This window comes from Montipora capricornis, chromosome 8 (genome assembly GCF_036669925.1).
Source record: "Montipora capricornis isolate CH-2021 chromosome 8, ASM3666992v2, whole genome shotgun sequence".
NCBI lineage: Eukaryota > Metazoa > Cnidaria > Anthozoa > Scleractinia > Acroporidae > Montipora > Montipora capricornis.
The window spans coordinates 22,634,345-22,653,726 of record NC_090890.1 but is presented as its reverse complement, the minus strand read 5'-3'; the positions used below and the strand labels follow the sequence as shown (position 1 = coordinate 22,653,726).

At 41.8% G+C, this 19,382-nt stretch overlaps 1 protein-coding gene across 1 annotated transcript in view; it reads right to left on the bottom strand.

Moving 5' to 3' along the window:
* LOC138013846 (serine-rich adhesin for platelets-like) overlaps positions 1–19,382 on the bottom strand; it is a 31,276-nt gene that overhangs the window by 4,679 nt on the left and 7,215 nt on the right. Inside the window, exons 2-3 of the mRNA XM_068860894.1 lie at positions 5,047–17,561; positions 2,807–2,973 (exon numbers count right to left, since the gene is read on the bottom strand). Coding sequence (XP_068716995.1) covers positions 2,807–2,973; positions 5,047–17,561 — 12,682 coding nt within the window. The remainder of the gene's footprint in view (positions 1–2,806; positions 2,974–5,046; positions 17,562–19,382) is intronic.

Genomic DNA, 19,382 nt, shown 5'->3' with positions numbered 1-19,382 from the left:
TTGCGAGCGAGGGGCCTGGGGCTCATAAACATCTACATGTTGCGTTGAAAATGTTGCGAGCGTTTGGCCAGGCCTTGACGTAAGATAAGGAACAAATGCCTTTTATCATGTGACTTCAAGAACCAATTAAGGCGCGTGTTTTGACGGCTACGGCAACGCCACAAGGCAAGAATATTATTGGTTAAGAAATGTAATAACACTGAGTGGAGTCCAATTCGGTCTGTAAAAGGCTGGCCAAACGCTCGCAACATTTCAACGCAACATCTTGCAACATTGTTGCATGATGTTCCGACATGTGTTGAACGGCCTGGCCAAACGCGCGCAACATTTTCAAGGCAACATGGCGATATTTATGTGCCCAGGCCCCTGGCGCGCAATAAGTGGACCTAGCGCGCATTCACTGGTGCAACAATACGGAGTTTAAGATCTACGACGCGACGGTAACGAAAACGTCATTTAAAATTGCAAGTTCAGGTTTATTATTAGTAGGACATTTGCATGATGACACCATTTGACTACAAGTAGCAGAATCCTTGAGGTTTTGCTTGTCTCATGCTAATTACAGCTATAACAGGGAATACAAATTTTAAATATGAAAAGAAAAACAAACTGATTTCTGGTAGTTGTAGTCAGATGACGCCATCGTGAAAGTTGCCTGTTATAGAAAATCGTTTGCACGCAAGTGCATATCTCGGTTTATGGCCAATTTTGAGAGCTTTCAAGACACGAGAGAACATAAATCGCGAATTACAGAAGAAAGTTCATCCGATGTTTTATTTAATATATACTCAACAAAATGACGTGTTTCCATAACTACATTTAAATGAAAGGTGTTACAATAGCCCTTATTCACGATAGCCGCCATGTTGGTTTTCAAATTGTCATGCAAATTAGCCATGTGTTATGCTAGGGGAGCAAACATTGGAATAAAGGCAAATTGCGGAAAATCGGCTCGTCGAAATATTGAATTAACATTGCTAAAAGTACATTTTATAATTTAGAATTAAGTACCTTTTGCAATAATTTTATATCTTTTGATTGCCTCCGACATTTTGACTTTCTACTTCGTTATCTGCTCAATTTTCGCTAAAAAAAACATCGAAGTAACTTGTGTAAGCATTCTATTTTACTCCTTAGGTGATAAACATTCAATGAACGTGAAACAAGTCATCTGTGTGGCTAAGATGTTCGTTATAACCTCTCGAAATTGTGTTGTTTGCCCCCTCAGAAGTGTGTAGCTAATTTGCACGATAAAGGCAAATCCAACATGGCGGCTATCGTGAATAAGGTCTATTGAACCCACTGGGAACTCGGAAAAATCCGAGCACCAGATGGGATTCGAACCCACGACCCTCCGTGATCTAGTACGGATGCTCTAACCACTGAGCTACTGGAGACTCTATGGTGAGCAAGGGTGAAATGGATATTTGACTCGAGCTGCATCACGCAACCACAGAGTCAAATATCGACCGACAGCATAGCTCATAACTGCATCGCGCGGTCACATTGAGAGAATCATTGAAATCCAGTTGCCTGTATTTCTGTGAACGATGCGGCCAACCAACCACCAAAGTGAGCGAATGGGAAAGAATGTTTAACACATATTAAATGAAAGGTCACCATAGAGTCTCCAGTAGCTCAGTGGTTAGAGTATCACGGAGGGTCGTGGGTTCAAATCCCACCTGGGGCTCGGATTTTTCCGAGTTCCCAGTGGGTTCAATTGTAACACCTTTCATTTAATATGTGTTAAACATTCTTTCACATTCGCTCACTTTGGTGGTTGGTTGGCCGCATCGTTCACAGAAATACAGGCAACTGGATTTCAATGATGCTCTCAATGTGACTGCGCGATGCAGTTATGAGCTATGCTGTCAGTCGATATTTGACTCTGCGGCTGCGTGATGCAGCTCGAGTCAAATACCCACATTTCACCCTTGCTCACCATAGTCTCCAGTAGCACAGTGGTTAGAGCATCCGTACTAGATCACGGAGGGTCGTGGGTTCGAATCCCATTTGGGGCTCGGATTTTTCCGATTTCCCAGTGGGTTCAACATCCGTATTGTACTTCATAACCTCTACTGCGCTCTATAACCTATTTATGCATTCGTCTTTGACCAATCAGAAACGAGATATTCTGTTGAGTATATAATACAGTAAGAGATTTTCATTTCTGCCCAAACTGGGGGGCTTAGTGAAATCAGTGAACAAATGAACCGTTGAACACCTTCTGACTTTTTTGTTTATTATTTACTGATAAAAAGGGGCATCGGGTCTTTTTCACGAAGAACCGCAAAGAACATCGCTTAAAGCCGCAAAATGTGTCCGTCATATTTAGATCTGCAAACGTTTGCAAAGCCTATTCACGAAAAAAGCGGCGGAACTTGGAAAACAAGCAATCCACGACACAAGGGATACTTCAATATCCTTTGTGAAAGCCAGTGTCACAGTTGGCCTAATCCTTAGTTCCCTCCTTGCAGTAAATAATTTTTTTTATCCTTCGAGGCTTTTTGGTTGGGTCGCTTCAGGATTGGCCAAAAGAACAATAGAACGAACAAAGATAACAATGGGTTTAGCACAGAAAACAATAGGAAGTACGACACTATGTAGCCAATGAAATATAGTGTTCAATAAGAGGTACGACCCTACCCGAGTTTTGGTTGAGCAACAGATTGTAAGTCAGGGCAACACCCTCCACTTTCAAACGTATTCCGCGGCAACCTATCCACCTATCCAGCCAAGTCAGTGAATTGCTAAAAGCCTAAATGATGTACGGCACGGCTTAAGAGAAAAAAAAGTTGAACTGTACCTGGTCGTTATCGACATGTCATGGTTCTCTTGATACGTAGTTCTCTCTTTCGGTTGAATACTTGTCAGAGAAACGACTTCAGGCTCATCACCTGTCATAGCGACATTATTAAATCCCCCAAAGCCAATCATCTCATCAACTCTGCCAGGTCTATTTCTCCTGGAAATCTAAAGAATTAATACAAATGAGCTATTGATTACATCCTTATACTCGTTTCTCCTACATGGAAAATATTCTGTTGGCTTTCGATCAGCCTTTTAGGTACACTGTAGATTTTGACATAAACTGAAATATCTACATTTAGGTATAATTACAAAGGTGATTATTGAAAATTCTCTGTGCTGATTGCTTGGATTTGATGTGATTATCAAGCGATAATCATCTAAGCGGTTTTTTCAAAACGGCCGCAAGCCATTTTCTCGAGGAAACAGACAAAGAAATGAATTGTTTTAAGGAAAATGCATATTTTTCAAATAACCACCAATGTAGTTACACTAAAACAATTTTTCACCTCGGGCTCGGTGAATATCGGTGAATAAAAACCTCGACTCCGCCTTGGTTTTTATTCACCGATATTCACCTCGCCTTCGGCGAATACTTTTTAAATTGCTTCTGTGATCAAAAAATCACTGCCTTTTTTTCTTCAGAGTTTGAAAGTGTGATTGCTGAACACTTGACCGTGACTGGCAACATTTTGAGCTTTGAATTTTATGCAAAGGCTGTTCACTTTGAGTGTAAGTTTTGGATTTCAGAGGGTTGGGTCTAAGGAAAAGTGACATCGGTGACTCACTAGCTTAATACATGATCTCAGCGCGTAAACGCCGCTTATGATATATGCAAAACACTAGTTTAAGAGTCTGAAAGGCCGAAACTCCCGTGCTGCATATTAACTCAACCGCGTACACACACGCATTGCATTCTTAAACTACTGAGTCTTTGACGTCATTTTCTCCGCGATCCAGCTCTCTCAAGATTTTAAAGTTAGCAATGGCGAACCATTAAATAGGAAACGTCCAGTTAAAATAAACAGGTATCTTTTTTAAGTCAAGGCTTAAAACTTGCGTCACTTACCGTTTAGTTAACATAGTTTTGAAATCCAAAGAAAAAGAAAAATTGATTTTTTGGGCATCGTATAGCATTTTAAATATGTATATATTTTTGTAAGGGCCTTTTAATAAGAATATTCAGGCTAAAATTAAGCAAACGTTTGTGAACATGCCCAGGCTTGGAGACAGTTAATAACATCTTGATTTTCTCATTTGTTTTTTGGTCTTTTTGAGTAGTATAAATAAAGGTAAAAGAACTGCACTTTAAGACGTTTTTTTTTAACATAAACAATATGCTTTTCTTGTTGCTTGATACACTGAAGTGCAACTCAATTTACAGTCGAACTTGGTATACCACAGAACTTTATTAACATCTTAAGAAATTTTTCAGGTCCAAATCGCCAAAAAATAAGAACCTTCAGCCTCAGCCACAAAATAAGAAACTAGAAGCATAAACGCGTGAATTCGGGCGTTTTCTGATGTTCTGGATCGTGAAATAAAAAACAAATAAAAGGAAATACAGTAGAGATGTCGGCTACATTCTTATTTATTATTTAGGTTAGAGTAATCGCAATGATTTATGCGCGTTGGCTTAAAGTTAACGCATACGCTATAAAAGATGAATCAGCAATAGGCCACTTTGGAAAATACCATAATAATCTTTTTTTGCCCCCCCCCCCCCCTCCCCCCAATGGTCCCAAGAGAAAACAAAAACAATACTTATGCAAAATGAGGGGAGACAAACAAAGAGTATTATGATATTTTATGAAGGGACCTATTGCACAATCATGCCACTTATGCGCTTTGATTGACTCCGCGCGTGTGCGTTACAAGCTTCAGCGCTATTTGTGCCGGGACGCAAAAAAAAAACAAAGGTGACATTTTTTCTCTGGCGTTTCCCCTGGAAAGCCCGAGTGAAATAAGAGTGTACTCTGTGATGCTCTGAAACATGATTTTAAAGAACTTTTAAAGATGCAAGGATTTCAACAATTATGTCGAGATAAGACCTGAAGGTTTCGTCTGATAATCTCCTACGACAAAAGTGAAGTAATCTCTTAACTCGAATGGACCGCCATGCATCACTAATAAAAACACAAGAAATTGAAATTTTGGTGGTGATGATGGCGGCCTATAAATTCAGCTTACTGGTTTGCGGTTAAACAAAATCAACTCTACTCAAACTGTCATCCTTACCAAATACGCCATTAGTAATATAAGTAAAATCATCACTCCACACACTGAAACAAGTACAATAATCCACAATGGCCATTTGTTCTCGTTAAATCCCCTGTGTGGCTCTGTCGCCAACTCTTGATCTCTCTTCACTGATATGTTTTCAAATATGAGGCCTCCAGTTCTGTTACGATCTTCGCTTGCCTCATCTAAAGCGCTTTTCAATTCATTGTCAGTAACCTTTGAATCCTTTGCTGTGACAATCTTAAACGTGCAAATGATACTTCCTTGCCCGAAAGTCATGTCTTTCACTTCGAACGGAAGGCCATCGAATAGCTCTTTTAAAATTTCTAGTATTATTTTTGTAATGTTTTCCTTTAGTTCGCGAAATATCAGGCTGGAGAAATTTCCGAGCTCTACGCTATAATTCCTGTTTTCAATTTTCAATGATACAGTAAATGAGTCCTGTGGGAAAATGTCTGACGTTGGTCTATCAGTCGTCGAAGTCTCCTTTTCTGTTGGCTTTGTTGTTGGGCTCAAAGGCGTTGACACTCCTGGCGTAGAGGATATTCCCTGACTTATTAAAATAGCCGATGAAGAAGAGGTTGGCTGACCTGTTGTAGTGGTAGACAGAGTTCGCTCCGTATTGCTCTTCGTCGGAGATTGCTTCGACACTGACATACTTGACCGATGCTTGATAGAAGAGAGTGAACCCAAAGATTTGTTGGTTGGAACAAGGACCGTTAAACTAGTGGATGGTTGAAGGCTTGATTGTGGGGCAGATTTAGTGGTTGACATACTTGACATTAAAAACACAGATGACGAAGCTGAGCTTTCTCGCATTACTGACGCACTTGATACCGGTTGTTTTGACGACTTCGTTGTGAAGATGGAGGACGAATAAACCTGCAGCACGTTTGACATGGTAGAGATTTCTTGGCTCAAATATCCTGTTACAGAGACGGGGCTCGACAATATTGTTGACAGCGAAGTAATTGAAGCAGAATCCAAACTACTCAATGATGACAGTCCTGGCGAGGAAGACACTTGTTGATTTCTTGAAACAGTTGACGAGGACACGTCCGTTTGTTTGTGTGAGACATCTGGAGACACATATAATGCACGACTTGATACCACAGGAACTAAGGTAGAAGTAGTTATGCTCGCCGAAGCATTCGGGGTGTAGGAAAATGAAGGTGTCGGCCGCAGAGCGGTGAAAAGGGATGATCTAGTAGCAGTGAAAGTTGAAGGTAAAATGGAATCACTTGTAGAGTCCGGGCGTGAAGATAATGTGCTGCTAAATCTCGAGCTCTCCGCAATATGTAGTGTAGTAGTAGCAGTAGTAATCAAAGTTCGTGGTGTTGATGTAATGCTCTTCGACGAAGATCGCTTCGACACTGACATACTTGTCATAGGCTTGGTAGAAGAGGGGGAACCCAAAGATTTGTTTGTTGGAAAAGGAACCGTTAAACTAGTGGATGGTTGAAGGCTTGATTGGGAGGCAGATTCAGTCGTTGACAAACTTAACATTGTAAGCAAAGACGATGAATTTGAGCCTTCTTGGATTACTGACGCACTTGATACCGGTTGTTTTGACGACTTCGTTGTGAAGGTGGAGGATGAATAAACCTGCAGCAAGTTTGACATGGTAGAGATTTCTTGGCTCAAATATCCTGTTACAGAGACGGGGCTCCACAATATTGTTGACAGCGAAGTAATTGAAGCAGAATCCAAACTACTCAATGATGACAGTCCTGGCGAGGAAGACACTTGTTGATTTCTTGAAACAGTTGACAAGGACACGTCTGTTTGTTTGTGTGAGACATATGGAGAAACATATAATGCACGACTTGATACCACAGTAACTAAGGTAGAAGTAGTTATGCTCGCCGAAGCATTCGGGGTGTAGGAAAATGAAGGTGTCGGCCGCAAAGCGGTGAAAAGGGATGATCTAGTAGCAGTGAAAGTTGAACGTAAAATGGAATCACTTGTAGAGTCCGGGCGTGAAGATAATGTGCTACTAAATCTCGAGCTCTCCGCGATATTTAGTGTAGTAGTAGTAGTAGTAGTAGTAATCAAAGTTCGTGGTGTTGATGTAATGCTCTTCGACGAAGATCGCTTCGACACTGACATACTTGTCAGAGGCTTTATAGAAGAGGGGGAACCCAAAGATTTGTTGGTTGGAACAAGGACCGTTAAACTAGTGGATGGTTGAAGGCTTGATTGAGAGACAGATTCAGTCGTTGACAGACTTAACATTGAAAGCAAAGACGATGAATTTGAGCCTTCTTGGATTAGTGACGAACTTGATACCAGTTGTTTTGACGATTTCGTTGTGAAGATGGAGGATGAATAAACCTGCAGCACGTTTGACATGGTAGAGATTTCTTGGCTCAAATATCCTGTTACAGAGACGGGGCTCGACAATATTGTTGACAGCGAAGTAATTGAAGCAGAATCCAAACTACTCAATGATGACAGTCCTGGCGAGGAAGACACTTGTTGATTTCTTGAAACAGTTGACGAGGACACGTCCGTTTGTTTGTGTGAGACATCTGGAGACACATATAATGCACGACTTGATACCACAGGAACTAAGGTAGAAGTAGTTATGCTCGCCGAAGCATTCGGGGTGTAGGAAAATGAAGGTGTCGGCCGCAGAGCGGTGAAAAGGGATGATCTAGTAGCAGTGAAAGTTGAAGGTAAAATGGAATCATTTGTAGAGTCCGGGCTTGAAGATAATGTGCTGCTAAATCTCGAGCTCTCCGCAATATTTAGTGTAGTAGTAGTAGTAGTAGTAGTAGTAGTAGTAGTAGTAGTAATCAAAGTTCGTGGTGTTAATAGAATGCTCTTCGACGAAGATTGCTTCGACACTGACATACTTGTCAGAGGCTTGGTAGAAGAGGGGGAACCCAAAGATTCGTTTGTTGGAAAAGGAACCGTTAAACTAGTGGATGGTTGAAGGCTTGATTGGGAGGCAGATTCAGTCGTTGACACACTTAACATTGTAAGCAAAGACGATGAATTTGAGCCTTCTTGGATTACTGACGCACTTGATACCGGTTGTTTTGACGACTTCGTTGTGAAGATGGAGGATGAATAAACCTGCAGCACGTTTGACATGGTAGAGATTTCTTGGCTCAAATATCCTGTTACAGAGACGGGGCTCCACAATATTGTTGACAGCGAAGTAATTGAAGCAGAATCCAAACTACTCAATGATGACAGTCCTGGCGAGGAAGACACTTGTTGATTTCTTGAAACAGTTGACGAGGACACGTCCGTTTGTTTGTGTGAGACATCTGGAGACACATATAATGCACGACTTGATACCACAGGAACTAAGGTAGAAGTAGTTATGCTCGCCGAAGCATTCGGGGTGTAGGAAAATGAAGGTGTCGGCCGCAGAGCAGTGAAAAGGGATGATCTAGTAGCAGTGAAAGTTGAAGGTAAAATGGAATCACTTGTAGAGTCCGGGCGTGAAGATAATGTGCTGCTAAATCTCGAGCTCTCCGCAATATGTAGTGTAGTAGTAGCAGTAGTAATCAAAGTTCGTGGTGTTGATGTAATGCTCTTCGACGAAGATCGCTTCGACACTGACATACTTGTCATAGGCTTGGTAGAAGAGGGGGAACCCAAAGATTTGTTTGTTGGAAAAGGAACCGTTAAACTAGTGGATGGTTGAAGGCTTGATTGGGAGGCAGATTCAGTCGTTGACAAACTTAACATTAAAAGCAAAGAAGATGAATTTGAGCCTTCTTGGATTAGTGACGCATTTGATACCACTTGTTTTGACGACGTCGTTGTGAAGGTGGAGGATGAATAAACCTGCAGCACGTTTGACATGGTAGAGATTTCTTGGCTCAAATATCCTGTTACAGAGATGGGGCTCCACAATATTGTTGACAGCGAAGTAATTGAAGCAGAATCCAAACTACTCAATGATGACAGTCCTGGCGAGGAAGACACTTGTTGATTTCTTGAAACAGTTGACAAGGATACGTCTGTTTGTTTGTGTGAGACATCTGGAGACACATATAATGCACGACTTGATACCAGAGTAAATAAGGTAGAAGTAGTTATGCTCGCCGAAGCATTCGGGGTGTAGGAAAATAAAGGTGTCGGCCGCAGAGCGGTGAAAAGGGATGATCTAGTAGCAGTGAAAGTTGAACGTAAAATGGAATCACTTGTAGAGTCCGGGCGTGAAGATAATGTACTGATAAATCTCGAGCTCTCCGCAATATTTAGTGTAGTAGTAGTAGTAGTAGTAGTAGTAGTAATCAAAGTTCGTGGTGTTGATGTAATGCTCTTCGACGAAGATCGCTTCGACACTGACATACTTGTCAGAGGCTTGGTAGAAGAGGGGGAACCCAAAGATTCGTTTGTTGGAAAAGGAACCGTTAAACTAGTGGATGGTTGAAGGCTTGATTGGGAGGCAGCTTCAGTCGTTGACAAACTTAACATTGAAAGCAAAGAAAATGAATTTGAGTCTTCTTGGATTACTGACGCACTTGATACCGGTTGTTTTGACGATTTCGTTGTGAAGATGGAGGATGAATAAACCTGCAGCACGTTTGACATGGTAGAGATTTCTTGGCTCAAATATCCTGTTACAGAGACGGGGCTCGACAATATTGTTGACAGCGAAGTAATTGAAGCAGAATCCAAACTACTCAATGATGACAGTCCTGGCGAGGAAGACACTTGTTGATTTCTTGAAACAGTTGACAAGGACACGTCTGTTTGTTTGTGTGAGACATCTGGAGACACATATAATGCACGACTTGATACCACAGGAACTAAGGTAGAAGTAGTTATGCTCGCCGAAGCATTCGGGGTGTAGGAAAATGAAGGTGTCGGCCGCAGAGCGGTGAAAAGGGATGATCTAGTAGCAGTGAAAGTTGAAGGTAAAATGGAATCACTTGTAGAGTCCGGGCGTGAAGATAATGTGCTGCTAAATCTCGAGCTCTCCGCAATATTTAGTGTAGTAGTAGTAGTAGTAGTAGTGGTAGTAGTAGTAGTAGTAGTAGTAGTAGTAGTAGTAGTAGAAGTAGTAATCAAAGTTCGTGGTGTTGATGTAATGCTCTTCGACGAAGATCGCTTCGACACTGACATACTTGTCAGAGGCTTGGTAGAAGAGGGGGAACCCAAAGATTCGTTTGTTGGAAAAGGAACCGTTAACCTAGTGGATGGTTGAAGGCTTGATTGGGAGGCAGATTCAGTCGTTGACAAACTTAACATTGAAAGCAAAGACGATGAATTTGAGCCTTCTTGGATTAGTGACGCATTTGATACCACTTGTTTTGACGACTTCGTTGTGAAGATGGAGGATGAATAAACCTGCAGCAAGTTTGACATGGTAGAGATTTCTTGGCTCAAATATCCTGTTACAGAGACGGGGCTCCACAATATTGTTGACAGCGAAGTAATTGAAGCAGAATCCAAACTACTCAATGATGACAGTCCTGGCGAGGAAGACACTTGTTGATTTCTTGAAACAGTTGACAAGGACACGTCTGTTTGTTTGTGTGAGACATATGGAGAAACATATAATGCACGACTTGATACCACAGTAACTAAGGTAGAAGTAGTTATGCTCGCCGAAGCATTCGGGGTGTAGGAAAATGAAGGTGTCGGCCGCAGAGCGGTGAAAAGGGATGATCTAGTAGCAGTGAAAGTTGAACGTAAAATGGAATCACTTGTAGAGTCCGGGCGTGAAGATAATGTGCTACTAAATCTCGAGCTCTCCGCAATATTTAGTGTAGTAGTAGTAGTAGTAGTAGTGGTAGTAGTAATCAAAGTTCGTGGTGTTGATGTAATGCTCTTCGACGAAGATCGCTTCGACACTGACATACTTGTCAGAGGCTTGTTAGAAGAGAGGGAACCCAAAGATTTGTTGGTTGGAACAAGGACCGTTAAACTAGTGGATGGTTGAAGGCTTGATTGGGAGGCAGATTCAGTCGTTGACAAACTTAACATTGAAAGCAAAGAAGATGAATTTGAGTCTTCTTGGATTACTGACGCACTTGATACCGGTTGTTTTGACGATTTCGTTGTGAAGATGGAGGATGAATAAACCTGCAGCACGTTTGACATGGTAGAGATTTCTTGGCTCAAATATCCTGTTACAGAGACGGGGCTCCACAATATTGTTGACAGCGAAGTAATTGAAGCAGAATCCAAACTACTCAATGATGACAGTCCTGGCGAGGAAGACACTTGTTGATTTCTTGAAACAGTTGACGAGGACACGTCTGTTTGTTTGTGTGAGACATCTGGAGACACATATAATGCACGACTTGATACCACAGTAACTAAGGTAGAAGTAGTTATGCTCGCCGAAGCATTCGGGGTGTAGGAAAATGAAGGTGTCGGCCGCAGAGCGGTGAAAAGGGATGATCTAGTAGCAGTGAAAGTTGAAGGTAAAATGGAATCACTTGTAGAGTCCGGGCGTGAAGATAATGTGCTGCTAAATCTCGAGCTCTCCGCAATATTTAGTGTAGTAGTAGTAGTAGTAGTAGTAGTAGTAGTAGTAGTAGTAGTAGTAGTAGTAGTAGTAGTAGTAGTAGTAGTAATCAAAGTTCGTGGTGTTGATGTAATGCTCTTCGACGAAGATCGCTTCGACACTGACATACTTGTCAGAGGCTTGGTAGAAGAGGGGGAACCCAAAGATTCGTTTGTTGGAAAAGGAACCGTTAAACTAGTGGATGGTTGAAGGCTTGATTGGGAGGCAGATTCAGTCGTTGACAAACTTAACATTGAAAGCAAAGACGATGAATTTGAGCCTTCTTGGATTACTGACGCACTTGATACCGGTTGTTTTGACGACTTCGTTGTGAAGGTGGAGGATGAATAAACCTGCAGCACGTCGTTTGACATGGTAGAGATTTCTTGGCTCAAATATCCTGTTACAGAGACGGGGCTCCACAATATTGTTGACAGCGAAGTAATTGAAGCAGAATCCAAACTACTCAATGATGACAGTCCTGGCGAGGAAGACACTTGTTGATTTCTTGAAACAGTTGACAAGGACACGTCTGTTTGTTTGTGTGAGACATCTGGAGACACATATAATGCACGACTTGATACCACAGGAACTAAGGTAGAAGTAGTTATGCTCGCCGAAGCATTCGGGGTGTAGGAAAATGAAGGTGTCGGCCGCAGAGCGGTGAAAAGGGATGATCTAGTAGCAGTGAAAGTTGAACGTAAAATGGAATCACTTGTAGAGTCCGGGCGTGAAGATAATGTGCTTCTAAATCTCGAGCTCTCCGCAATATTTAGTGTAGTAGTAGTAGTAGTAGTAGTAATCAAAGTTCGTGGTGTTGATGTAATGCTCTTCGACGAAGATCGCTTCGACACTGACATACTTGTCAGAGGCTTGGTAGAAGAGAGGGAACCCAAAGATTCGTTTGTTGGAAAAGGAACCGTTAAACTAGTGGATGGTTGAAGGCTTGATTGGGAGGCAGATTCAGTCGTTGACAAACTTAACATTGAAAGCAAAGACGATGAATTTGAGCCTTCTTGGATTACTGACGCACTTGATACCGGTTGTTTTGACGACTTCGTTGTGAAGATGGAGGATGAATAAACCTGCAGCAAGTTTGACATGGTAGAGATTTCTTGGCTCAAATATCCTGTTACAGAGACGGGGCTCCACAATATTGTTGACAGCGAAGTAATTGAAGCAGAATCCAAACTACTCAATGATGACAGTCCTGGCGAGGAAGACACTTGTTGATTTCTTGAAACAGTTGACAAGGACACGTCTGTTTGTTTGTGTGAGACATCTGGAGACACATATAATGCACGACTTGATACCACAGGAACTAAGGTAGAAGTAGTTATGCTCGCCGAAGCATTCGGGGTGTAGGAAAATGAAGGTGTCGGCCGCAGAGCGGTGAAAAGGGATGATCTAGTAGCAGTGAAAGTTGAAGGTAAAATGGAATCACTTGTAGAGTCCGGGCGTGAAGATAATGTGCTACTAAATCTCGAGCTCTCCGCGATATTTAGTGTAGTAGTAGTAGTAGTAGTAGTAATCAAAGTTCGTGGTGTTGATGTAATGCTCTTCGACGAAGATCGCTTCGACACTGACATACTTGTCAGAGGCTTTATAGAAGAGGGGGAACCCAAAGATTCGTTTGTTGGAAAAGGAACCGTTAAACTAGTGGATGGTTGAAGGCTTGATTGGGAGGCAGATTCAGTCGTTGACAAACTTAACATTGAAAGCAAAGACGATGAATTTGAGCCTTCTTGGATTACTGACGCACTTGATACCGGTTGTTTTGACGACTTCGTTGTGAAGATGGAGGATGAATAAACCTGCAGCACGTTTGACATGGTAGAGATTTCTTGGCTCAAATATCCTGTTACAGAGACGGGGCTCCACAATATTGTTGACAGCGAAGTAATTGAAGCAGAATCCAAACTACTCAATGATGACAGTCCTGGCGAGGAAGACACTTGTTGATTTCTTGAAACAGTTGACGAGGACACGTCTGTTTGTTTGTGTGAGACATCTGGAGACACATATAATGCACTACTTGATACCACAGTAACTAAGGTAGAAGTAGTTATGCTCGCCGAAGCATTCGGGGTGTAGGTAAATGAAGGTGTCGGCCGCAGAGCGATGAAAAGGGATGATCTAGTAGCAGTGAAAGTTGAAGGTAAAATGGAATTACTTGTAGAGTCCGGGCGTGAAGATAATGTGCTGCTAAATCTCGAGCTCTCCGCAATATGTAGTGTAGTAGTAGCAGTAGTAGTAGTAGTAGTAGTAGTAGTAGTAGTAGTAGTAGTAGTAGTAGTAGTAATCAAAGTTCGTGGTGTTGATGTAATGCTCTTCGACGAAGATCGCTTCGACACTGTCATACTTGTCAGAGGCTTGGTAGAAGAGGGGGAACCCAAAGGTTCGTTTGCTGGAAAAGGAACCGTTAAACTAGTGGATGGTTGAAGGCTTGATTGGGAGGCAGATTCAGTCGTTGACAAACTTAACATTGAAAGCAAAGAAAATGAATTTGAGTCTTCTTGGATTACTGACGCACTTGATACCGGTTGTTTTGACAATTTCGTTGTGAAGATGGAGGATGAATAAACCTGCAGCACGTTTGACATGGTAGAGATTTCTTGGCTCAAATATCCTGTTACAGAGAAAGGGCTCGACAATATTGTTGACAGCGAAGTAATTGAAGCAGAATCCAAACTACTCAATGATGACAGTCCTGGCGAGGAAGACACTTGTTGATTTCTTGAAACAGTTGACAAGGACACGTCCGTTTGTTTGTGTGAGACATCTGGAGACACATATAATGCACGACTTGATACCACAGGAACTAAGGTAGAAGTAGTTATGCTCGCCGAAGCATTCGGGGTGTAGGAAAATGAAGGTGTCGGCCGCAGAGCAGTGAAAAGGGATGATCTAGTAGCAGTGAAAGTTGAAGGTAAAATGGAATCACTTGTAGAGTCCGGGCGTGAAGATAATGTGCTACTAAATCTCGAGCTCTCCGCGATATTTAGTGTAGTAGTAGTAGTAGTAGTAGTAGTAATCAAAGTTCGTGGTGTTGATGTAATGCTCTTCGACGAAGATCGCTTCGAAACTGAGATACTTGACCGATGCTTGATAGAAGAGAGTGAACCCAAAGATTTGTTGGTTGGAACAAGGACCGTTAAACTAGTGGATGGTTGAAGGCTTGATTGTGGGGCAGATTTAGTGGTTGACATACTTGACATTAAAAGCAAAGACGATGAATTTGAGCCTTCTTGGATTAGCGACGCACTTGATACCGGTTGTTTTGACGACTTCGTTGTGAAGATGGAGGATGAATAAACCTGCAGCACGTTTGACATGGTAGAGATTTCTTGGCTCAAATATCCTGTTACAGAGACAGGGCTCGACAATATTGTTGACAGCGAAGTAATTGAAGCAGAATCCAAACTACTCAATGATGACAGTCCTGGCGAGGAAGACACTTGTTGATTTCTTGAAACAGTTGACGAGGACACGTCTGTTTGTTTGTGTGAGACATCTGGAGACACATATAATGCACTACTTGATACCACAGTAACTAAGGTAGAAGTAGTTATGCTCGCCGAAGCATTCGGGGTGTAGGTAAATGAAGGTGTCGGCCGCAGAGCGATGAAAAGGGATGATCTAGTAGCAGTGAAAGTTGAGAGTAAAATGGAATCACTTGTAGAGTCCAGGCGTGAAGATAATGTGCTGCTAAATCTCGAGCTCTCCGCAATATTTAGTGTAGTAGTAGTAGTAGTAGTAGTAGTAGTAGTAGTAGTAGTAGTAGTAGTAGTAGTAGTAATCAAAGTTCGTGGTGTTGATGTAATGCTCTTCGACGAAGATCGCTTCGACACTGTCATACTTGTCAGAGGCTTGGTAGAAGAGGGGGAACCCAAAGGTTCGTTTGCTGGAAAAGGAACCGTTAAACTAGTGGATGGTTGAAGGCTTGATTGGGAGGCAGATTCAGTCGTTGACAAACTTAACATTGAAAGCAAAGACGATGAATTTGAGCCTTCTTGGATTACTGACGCACTTGATACCGGTTGTTTTGACGACTTCGTTGTGAAGATGGAGGATGAATAAACCTGCAGCACGTTTGACATGGTAGAGATTTCTTGGCTCAAATATCCTGTTACAGAGACAGGGCTCGACAATATTGTTGACAGCGAAGTAATTGAAGCAGAATCCAAACTACTCAATGATGACAGTCCTGGCGAGGAAGACACTTGTTGATTTCTTGAAACAGTTGACGAGGACACGTCTGTTTGTTTGTGTGAGACATCTGGAGACACATATAATGCACGACTTGATACCACAGGAACTAAGGTAGAAGTAGTTATGCTCGCCGAAGCATTCGGGGTGTAGGAAAATGAAGGTGTCGGCCGCAGAAAGGTGAAAAGGGATGATCTAGTAGCAGTGAAAGTTGAAGGTAAAATGGAATCACTTGTAGAGTCCGGGCGTGAAGATAATGTGCTACTAAATCTCGAGCTCTCCGCGATATTTAGTGTAGTAGTAGTAGTAGTAGTAGTAATCAAAGTTCGTGGTGTTGATGTAATGCTCTTCGACGAAGATCGCTTCGACACTGACATACTTGTCAGATGCTTGATAGAAGAGAGTGAACCCAAAGATTTGTTGGTTGGAACAAGGACCGTTAAACTAGTGGATGGTTGAAGGCTTGATTGTGGGGCAGATTTAGTGGTTGACATACTTGACATTAAAAGCAAAGACGATGAATTTGAGCCTTCTTGGATTAGCGACGCACTTGATACCGGTTGTTTTGACGATTTCGTTGTGAAGATGGAGGATGAATAAACCTGCAGCACGTTTGACATGGTAGAGATTTCTTGGCTCAAATATCCTGTTACAGAGACGGGGCTCGACAATATTGTTGACAGCGAAGTAATTGAAGCAGAATCCAAACTACTCAATGATGACAGTCCTGGCGAGGAAGACACTTGTTGATTTCTTGAAACAGTTGACGAGGACACGTCTGTTTGTTTGTGTGAGACATCTGGAGACACATATAATGCACTACTTGATACCACAGGAACTAAGGTAGAAGTAGTTATGCTCGCCGAAGCATTCGGGGTGTAGGAAAATGAAGGTGTCGGCCGCAGAGCGATGAAAAGGGATGATCTAGTAGCAGTGAAAGTTGAGAGTAAAATGGAATCACTTGTAGAGTCCGGGCGTGAAGATAATGTGCTGCTAAATCTCGAGCTCTCCGCAATATTTAGTGTAGTAGTAGTAGTAGTAGTAGTAGTAGTAGTAGTAGTAGTAGTAGTAGTAGTAGTAGTAGTAGTAGTAGTAGTAGTAATCAAAGTTCGTGGTGTTGATGTAATGCTCTTCGACGAAGATCGCTTCGACACTGTCATACTTGTCAGAGGCTTGGTAGAAGAGAGGGAACCCAAAGATTCGTTTGTTGGAAAAGGAACCGTTAAACTAGTGGATGGTTGAAGGCTTGATTGGGAGGCAGATTCAGTCGTTGACAAACTTAACATTGAAAGCAAAGACGATGAATTTGAGCCTTCTTGGATTACTGACGCACTTGATACCGGTTGTTTTGACGACTTCGTTGTGAAGATGGAGGATGAATAAACCTGCAGCACGTTTGACATGGTAGAGATTTCTTGGCTCAAATATCCTGTTACAGAGAAGGGGCTCGACAATATTGTTGACAGCGAAGTAATTGAAGCAGAATCCAAACTACTCAATGATGACAGTCCTGGCGAGGAAGACACTTGTTGATTTCTTGAAACAGTTGACGAGGACACGTCTGTTTGTTTGTGTGAGACATCTGGAGACACATATAATGCACTACTTGATACCACAGGAACTAAGGTAGAAGTAGTTATGCTCGCCGAAGCATTCGGGGTGTAGGAAAATGAAGGTGTCGGCCGCAGAGCGGTGAAAAGGGATGATCTAGTAGCAGTGAAAGTTGAAGGTAAAATGGAATCATTTGTAGAGTCCGGGCGTGAAGATAATGTGCTGCTAAATAGAAAACTTGCATTAGACGTGCTTGAATGTGCATGAGAACCTAAAAATAGACAACAAGAATACGAATTTAGCACGCTAGGCAATAAATGTGTCTCTTTTAACGAGACTAAAACAACAGGGACTTCAGTTGGGACAACAATCAGATCCCGTAGTTAGTTCCAGTTCTTAAGTGGGAGTGCACAACTCTCAAACTAGATCTATTACAATATTTTAAAAGATCAAGCTATGTTTAAACTTGTTTTTGTGTGCGATACCAGTGATATCTACCATATTATCTATGTTTATCGGGTTGTGTCCGTTCATGTTGAAGTGTCCGTCAACGATAATAAGTCGCAAAATTTGTGTAACATTCTGAATCCACATTGGAACTGCCATCTTGGACATTCTTTTTCTTTTGAGGCCGCGCGTCTTCACTGATATGCCTTTGTCAGACAAATTTCGTTCAGAATTGATTATTTTTCTTTGATTAGCTTGCATGTAGTGAACGTTTAGTATGAGCTTGACACTATTTTTAAATCAATGGAGACCTGCATATGTACGAAATCCTCAAAATATACGGAATCACACCACTGACGAGAGCGTGTAACAACTCTGGGACTGTGGACCCAATCCTTTGCAAGTTATTTTTTCTTTGCAATGAATGGACCTTCCATCAGTCTGGTTTTCGGCACATTGCATTGGCTGAGTCGTAAAATACCATATTACTCTTCGATTGTTCCCCAAATTTTCCATAGGCCTTGTCTCCAGTTTCTCTTGGGACTTCAAATGGTCCCAAGAGAAAACAAAAACAATGCTTATTCAACATTTGCGGGAACAAACAAAGAGTATTATGGTATTTTTCCTTTCGGCCAAAAGAGTCCCAAAGTGGTGATGTCGTAAAAAATTTTGAAATTATGGGATTTCTTGGGATATTTTGAAAGGACAACATCTGAAAGGCCTAGTTGCCAAAACAAGCATTGTGGGGCAAATTGTCTCGGAGATACTAATCCCGTTTTGCTCTGATGACTCCCTACAAATCCTTCTAAAATTTGACTCGGTTCCTAATGTTATGAGCTGAATCAAATTTAGAAGGATTTGTATCGAGTCATCAGGGTATGCCTGGGCTAATATCTCAAAGACTTTTTGCCCTAAAATGCTACTTTTTTGGCGAGTAAGCCTTTTGGAGGTAGCCACGCATCTCTCGGAACGACTCTTGGGATTGGTTCTGAAAACAATGGCCACAAAGAACGATACAAAAGAAACAATGGACCATGACGTAAAACACATCAGAGCTGCTTCCTAAAGGGATCCAATGAAATAAGAGAGCTGCGTTCTGACTGCTTTTGGATGTTGTTCTATCATAATACCCAGAAAAATCCCATAATTTCACGAATTTAATTTTTTATGACGTCACACTTTTTCAGGGCAACAAGTGCTCCCTGCAGCCGGGGACTGAGAACTACGAACGGAAAATACCTCATTGGCGTCGCAATGGTGGATGAGGAAGATCTCGTGGATTTTAAGAAAATGCCCTTTGTTATTTGTACTTCATGAAGCGGCATTAACAAGAAAAAAAATCATGCCAATAGATTGTCACAAAAATTAAACTTCACGAACTAAAAACTTTATAATTAAGGATTTGTCCTGAAGCTATGCTTCGCTAATTTGCGCTCTATTTTCTCTCTTTAATAACCCTTCAGGACAGTGACCTTGCAGCAATCTTTTGCTGCAGAATAAAAAGCATTTGCTACTTATTCCTAGCAATGAGGTAACTGTAAGGGTTAACAGAGCGTCATTTTTAAATGCAGCTGTTTATTTTTACTCGAGAACGGTAGTTTAGGAGATACATTTAGATGATAACTGTCTTTGTTATACACCTAGA